The sequence below is a fragment of the Austrofundulus limnaeus genome, unplaced genomic scaffold (assembly GCF_001266775.1).
Source record: "Austrofundulus limnaeus strain Quisiro unplaced genomic scaffold, Austrofundulus_limnaeus-1.0 Scaffold76, whole genome shotgun sequence".
NCBI classification, from domain to species: Eukaryota; Metazoa; Chordata; class Actinopteri; order Cyprinodontiformes; family Rivulidae; genus Austrofundulus; species Austrofundulus limnaeus.
In genome coordinates, this window is record NW_013952478.1 from 681,425 (window position 1) to 687,875 (window position 6,451).

Sequence of the window (6,451 nt, forward strand, 5' to 3'; positions counted from 1 at the left end):
TGTGTGTGTGTGTGTGTGTGTGTGTGTGTGTGTTTGTGTATGAATGTTTTTATGTCTACTAGCTGTGCAACAAATTGCCCCTTGGGGATAATAAAAATTCTTGAACTTGAACTTATTGAACTTGAACTTACTGAACTTGAAACATTAAAGAGCGTAACATTTTGTAGTCAAGTGCTTCATGTGCGTTCAGGTACCTGAGTTTCTCTAGTGTCCAATAGTGAGTTGCTCCATTTTTTTGATCCTGTACTTCCACGGCCACTATGGTGCGAGGAAAGTGTCGCTTTTCTTGGTCTTTGGTCGCCTCTGGGGGCAACAGGTCAGGAGGCAGGGGGGAGTAGAGGGTGTCTGTCAACAACACAAACTGGAACTGGACCTGCGGACGATCAGAAACCATTAGGCTGGTTGATCATAAAAGCTATAATTTATATATGAAACTATAAGAAGCTGCACCTTCTTCTTCAGTTCAACACTGATAGCGTTTGCTTCTTTAAGGAAGATGGCGTTTCCCCACAACAAGTCACGCAGCGAGGTGAACTGGTAACACCTCCACTTCCTGAAGCTCCACACAGCTAGCTCTCTTTCCCTCTCTGTCCACTGAACTGCTGGACAAAACATAAGAAAATACTCTTGTGTAGAAACGTGTTTAAAAAGCAACAAACGAACAGAATGTGTGTCCAGCTTTTCTTTACCTTCCTCTTCTGGATCATCTTCTTCGTCAGGGGCATCTGGGTAACAACGGTCCACTTGTTTCTGAAGAGCCTCCAGCTTGCTCTCATAATCCTAGAAAAAGAAAAATATTGGGGATTCTTGTCAAATGTTTAGTTTAAAATCCTGTCAGATAAAATAATCAATGAAATGGAGAAAAAGTGTCATATTAGAAAAATATTATTAGGATGATTTGGACATTTTGAAATGGTGAAAATTATGAACAATCAATATCTTACTGGCTGCAGATAGCTTCTTGAACAGGACTGATGAGCTCATGGCTAGTCTAAAACACACCCCAGACCAAAATGGATTGCTGCCATTTTAAAATTGCTCCAGTTTGAACCACTTCTTAATAGCTCATGCTGTCTAGACCTCCATTTTTATTTAATTTACTTTTTTTAGACAGGCAGTCTTGTTTATAAGAGAAACCTGTAGAACCTCATTCTCACTCATTTTTCAATACAAAGTTATTTCATAAATCTAACGGTGACAGCAATGGAAGGGTTGTTAAATTAAATTGACACCAATCGCTATAAAAATTTTTGAGATTGGAGCTGTCTTAAGGCAGGAAAAATCTGTTTTTGTACGTGTCCGCCTGGACTTGTCCAAGTAGATGAATGTAAAAGTGCGTCTAGTCTTCAAACCTTCACAGCAGTTCATGCCGTTGCTAATATTTACAATTTTACACAGCCATCTACAGCTCTGGAAAAAAATAATAGGCCACTTAAATGATCAGTTTCTCTGATTTAACTTTTTATAGGTATATGTTTGAGTAGCCTGGTAAAAAAACAGCCCCTTGTTCTTCGCTTTGCTTCGTAGAACTGAGCAGAACTATACAGGAAGGCAAGGGCCAGATTAAAATGAACATTGTTATTTATTCTATGAGCTTCTGACAACATGTCTCCATAATTCTAAGCAAATTTTTAGTATTTATTTTCAGAAATTGAGAAATGGTCAAAATGAGGACAAAGACGCAGTGCTTTCAGACATCAAATAATGCACAGAAAACAAGTTCATATTACAACAATACTATTACTATTACTTTAAGGCATAACACAATGCCATTAAAACACATTCTGTGGTGTTTTAATCAATTTACAAACATTGACCTAAAGAAACATTACTATTTTTAACGATTTAAAGTCAAAACTCTGTAATAAAACCAACAAACAACAGGTGACTGTACCAGTCTCTGCTGCTCCAGAAGGTTGTTGGCCTCCTCTCTTTCTTTGCGATACTGATCCTCTAACTCCTGCAGCCTGAAGACAAACACAGGTGTGCAAAAAAATAGCTTTATGAGTGGTAACGACCCAAAGAAACACTACTTCTATTTTTGTACCACTGTGTTAAAAATAAAGCTGACGTCAGCCCATTTAACATGGCAGCTGTTAACGCTGTGATTTCCACTTGCTTTCTACATTTTCTCAGCTGTTTTTACTTTTAGTTTTTGTACCTCTGGTCCATTTCTAGTTTCATGTCAATGCCCTGTTTGTCCAGCAGCTCCCTCTGAGCAAAGGCCCAGTCTACAGGCTCAGCAGGGGTCTCTGCACAGGGGGTCCGCTCCCTCTCAGCTCTGGCCTGCTCAGGGTGGTTAAACCGGAAGACGTGGCTCTTTCCTAGGATGATCCGATTTCCTTCAAGTGTAGAAATCAGAGCACATTATGCACAATATTTAGTTGATATGCTTGTTTGATGAAACAGAAAAGCAGGAGGTAAGAACTGACCTGATTTCAGGACAGTGGGCTCCGTCACTCGCTTTCCATTGACATAAAGCTCTGCTTCTTCACACGGCTCTAAGACAACAGCTGCTTGTGAACAGAGAAGGTTTTATTATTACAGCTAAATAAACTCTGATGCACAACAGGTACCAGCTTCTAGAGTTCCTCACTTTCACCCATCGGACCAGCAGATCTTGTAAATGTGCAGTGCTCATCTTTGATGAAGTGGCCACTGAGGACTATATCTTGACGACTGCTGGCGTCTAAACGACCAACCCTGAAGAGGAATAAAAAAGAAAAAATAAAGAAAAACATAATCCATATTCAACATTCACTTTTTTCAATTCCACTGACTAAATAAAACAATCTCTTTAAACAGTAAAATGTAGTTTTCTGACCTGGTGATCCCTTCCTTTATGTAGTACAGCAGACACTCTGACATCAGGGGATCCTCATTGAGGTTTACTAAATGAGGTGTCTGACACAAAAACAAATACTTAATTTATAGCCAACAACTGATGATTTAATATGCAGGGCAGGCCTGTGGCATAGGCACTATAGGCAAATGCTGAGGGCTCTGTCTACGTAGAGGGCGCCACAGATGGGGGACATTTTTTAATAACTTTTTATCAGAGTATAGTTGATTTAGTGTGTAGAATAATCCCTGGTTCTTCAGGTTTTTGAACTTGTTCTGTGGGTTTCTCAGCTGTTTTGTTCCTACATGAGGTGTTATATGGATTAGAGGATATTTCATGATAAAAGTATCATATGATGCAGTCAAGACTAATTCCTGGTGCTCAGTGTGGAAACAGAAAACAAAATAAGGAAAATGAAGTTTCAGTTCTGATCTCAGATAAAGTTCAGTTTTTTGTGTTTTACCTTCATAAATATTGACTTTATGTTTTATTAATCCCAAGAATTTAATAAAATGTTCTTCAAATGGCTGGAAATGTAGTTTTCAGTAGATCTTTTATAACAATTTCCCCCCCTAGAACTGCTTCAGTCCACAGTTGCTGGTTAACATGAACAGGTGTTCCTCATGATGTCAGCAGACATTGGCAGGTATGAGGCTTCTGTTACAAATGAATTATTGCTAACTATTTTAACTGGAAAACCTTATTTCTAAAGATAAAAAATAATATAAATGATAAAACTGTTTAATTTGGTTTGTGATTGTCTATAAGTTGGCAGTGAGGTTTAGAAAACAGCACAAGAGGGCCGGCCCTGTTAATATCCATTGTTTATATTGTAGAAAAAGTACAAGTGGTCTGAAACCCAGCCTCCCACTGTAAGAAACACTCAGTACAAGTCATGCAGTCAAACACACCAGCAGCAGTTAAAACATGAGTGTTTAATGAAGTCTTAGATGTAAATGGGCTGCAGGCGAGCAGCAATAAATCACTGAAACAGAGGCACAGACGTCATCTCTTTCACTCACTGGTGCAGAGAGGAAGTGTTTCAAGTCAGTAATTAAGTAGATTAAGGACAACATTCAGTGAAAATGAGAAACCCTCATCTGAAGTGCCCATAGGAAAGATTCCTGTAAGGAGATCCTCGAAGCACTCAGAAGAAACAAACACTTTAAAACAACAAACCTCGTTGGGAGAAAACAGACCAACTGTGTCGATAAACACAGGCTGGGGCTTTCTGGGGTTATCAGAGGGCTTTTTGGGGTAAATAAATAGGCATTAAATTGATTAATTTAAATGGTGAGCATGATATCACAGAGGAAGCTTAGAGATATGTGGTAATTTTACCTTCTTAGGAGAAAAAACACCAACTGTTCCACCATCTTCTCGTATCGCCACGCCCATTTCTGCCAGCAGGGCTTCTCTGTGGGAAAAACACCAGTCTCAGGTCAATAAATGGTTTATTTTTCATCTCCCTCATCTCTCAGTTTATTAGGTTTGTCTTTCAGATATAAATTCCTCTACACACAAATGATGTCTTGATATTTTCACTTTAAGTCATTTGGGGCAATCTGCACCTTCAAGTATCTGTAGCAGTTGTTGAAACTACTGTATTTATGCAAGAAATTTAAAACTAAAATTCATCCATGATGCTAGGACGTCGTATTATATACGGAAGTAAATTTTTGTAATTTTTTTATGTACTACCACAATAAATTTCTATATTTTCTCGTATATACCTGAAATATTGTGTCGCAGAAGATAAAATCATAACTTCTCTCCTGCTGAACATAAAAAAGAGCAGTTGCTCTCGCACCAGAGTTGGAGGAAGATTTGTTTGTTTTTATTGTTTTCTTGTTAACTGCAGAGATGGAAGTAGACATTAGCTGCATGTTCACATGCTCATAAGTGCATCTAGCTAACTTAAGAACCAGCTTCTGCTCTGGGAGCGCAGTGACTTGCAAAAGCACGCCCACAGGTGCTGTGTGTTCCCAAAATAATCGTTTCCCCACCAGAGGGTTCACTGCAAAGGCTAAAAAATCCTGAAGACTGTATGAAATTAGCATTAAAGCATTATACACCAGGATACAATTAATTAATTTATTTATTTTGTTTTTGCTTTTAAGCTTAAAAAATGGCGGGGTTGCATTATACACACATAAATATGATAGACAGCTGAAGAAAGTAGTTTTAAAAATGATTATATTGAAATTAATAACCTGGACATGGACACGGCGCATGCTGTGTTGTTTAGAAGGAGCTCTGTTTTCCTCTCTCCCCTCCCGCAGCCTATTTCCTCTGAGCTCTCCTCAACACAAAGGGGAGGGGCTGCTAGCAACACAGGCTGCTGGCAACTCGCTACCCGCATGTGCAGAGAAAGACGTGACGTCTCATTCATTCAGCGCGGTGTTTACAGAAGTGGCCTATGGAAGCTAGTTGTTAGTATGCTAATTCTGAAGTTGCTGTGCAGGGAAACTGGTTTTATTCCAACAGAAATGTATTGATAAGAGAATTGTTAAAATACCGGATCGATTAGCAGTACCGATAAGAGTAGTAGTATTGATAAAACCTTAACGAAACCGATCCTAATCAGAGGTGGGTTTCTTTCAAGCCTCGGTCGATTCACAAATCACACTGAGGTGGCCAGAAGGCTAAGTCCTGGCTTGAAGTGTTGTGTGAAGATGCCTAAACTCTAGTCTACGAAGCTCCACCCCACTCTGTGCTCCTCTGCAGGTGAAATGAACAGTTTTCCATCAATACTTCTGGACTATGGCTGCCCTGGTTTGGGGATTGGATTCTTCGGGCCCCCTTAAACTCACTTCCTCCTCTGGCTAACAAACTTGCTCTATGCAGAGGTTTTTTTCATAAACACCACAGTGTGTCACTGTGTTGATATAATATGATGTTTTTTGCTTTTTTCCTCATCTTCCCTTCCCCTGTGTGATTTTCATTTTTTCTTTGTTTCTAAATTGGCGCCATGTCAGGCAGCCAGTCACTGTAACTCCACTGTTTTGAGCTGCTGTAATGTTCAAATTTCCCCACTGTGGGATCAATAAAGTTCTATCTTATCTCTTATCTCTTAAAACAGGAGAAAAGAATGGATGGATAAAGAGATGAGAAAATAATCTTACCTTTCCATTCTAATGGCTTCTGTCCTTCGAAGTTTTTCTTCCCAAGTTTCATTTAGTTCAGCAATTATTTTCTCAGTTTCCTGAAATGTAAATTTTTTTTTATAAATTAGTCATGAAAACATAACCTCTGATTATTATTATTATTATTGTTGTTGTTGTTGACAAATCTTCAAAAAGTCAAAAACATTGTTTTATTTTAATTTACTTGACGTTGTGTGTTCAGCAATGATAAAGGGTGGGTGTGGGTGTGTTTGTGTGCTTGTCTTGATTTTGCTGTGAGGACTTAATTCGACATAAGACCACCCTTGTGAGGACATTTGCCTGGTCCACAAAAGGGAACAACACCATTTGTGGGTCAGGGCTTAGGATTAGGGCTAAGGTGCGGTTAGGGTTAGGTATATACTAATGTGGTTAGGGGTGTGTGTGTGTGTGTGTGTGTGTGTGTGTGTGTGTGTGTGCGTGTGTGTGTGTGTGTGTGTGTGTG

General features: G+C 39.1%; 1 protein-coding gene across 12 annotated transcripts in view; it reads right to left on the reverse strand.

Moving 5' to 3' along the window:
- Positions 1–6,451, reverse strand: part of kif1aa (kinesin family member 1Aa) — an 84,996-nt gene that overhangs the window by 42,045 nt on the left and 36,500 nt on the right. For 7 of the 12 annotated variants that reach the window (XM_014011033.1, XM_014011030.1, XM_014011034.1 and 4 more), the window contains 10 exons: positions 5,968–6,047; positions 4,184–4,259; positions 2,825–2,904; positions 2,597–2,703; positions 2,433–2,513; positions 2,162–2,342; positions 1,895–1,967; positions 690–780; positions 451–602; positions 195–373 (listed from right to left, as the gene is read on the reverse strand). In XM_014011033.1, coding sequence (XP_013866487.1) covers positions 195–373; positions 451–602; positions 690–780; positions 1,895–1,967; positions 2,162–2,342; positions 2,433–2,513; positions 2,597–2,703; positions 2,825–2,904; positions 4,184–4,259; positions 5,968–6,047 — 1,100 coding nt within the window. The remainder of the gene's footprint in view (positions 1–194; positions 374–450; positions 603–689; positions 781–1,894; positions 1,968–2,161; positions 2,343–2,432; positions 2,514–2,596; positions 2,704–2,824; positions 2,905–4,183; positions 4,260–5,967; positions 6,048–6,451) is intronic. The other 5 variants (XM_014011029.1, XM_014011038.1, XM_014011032.1 and 2 more) reach the window with 1 other exon arrangement.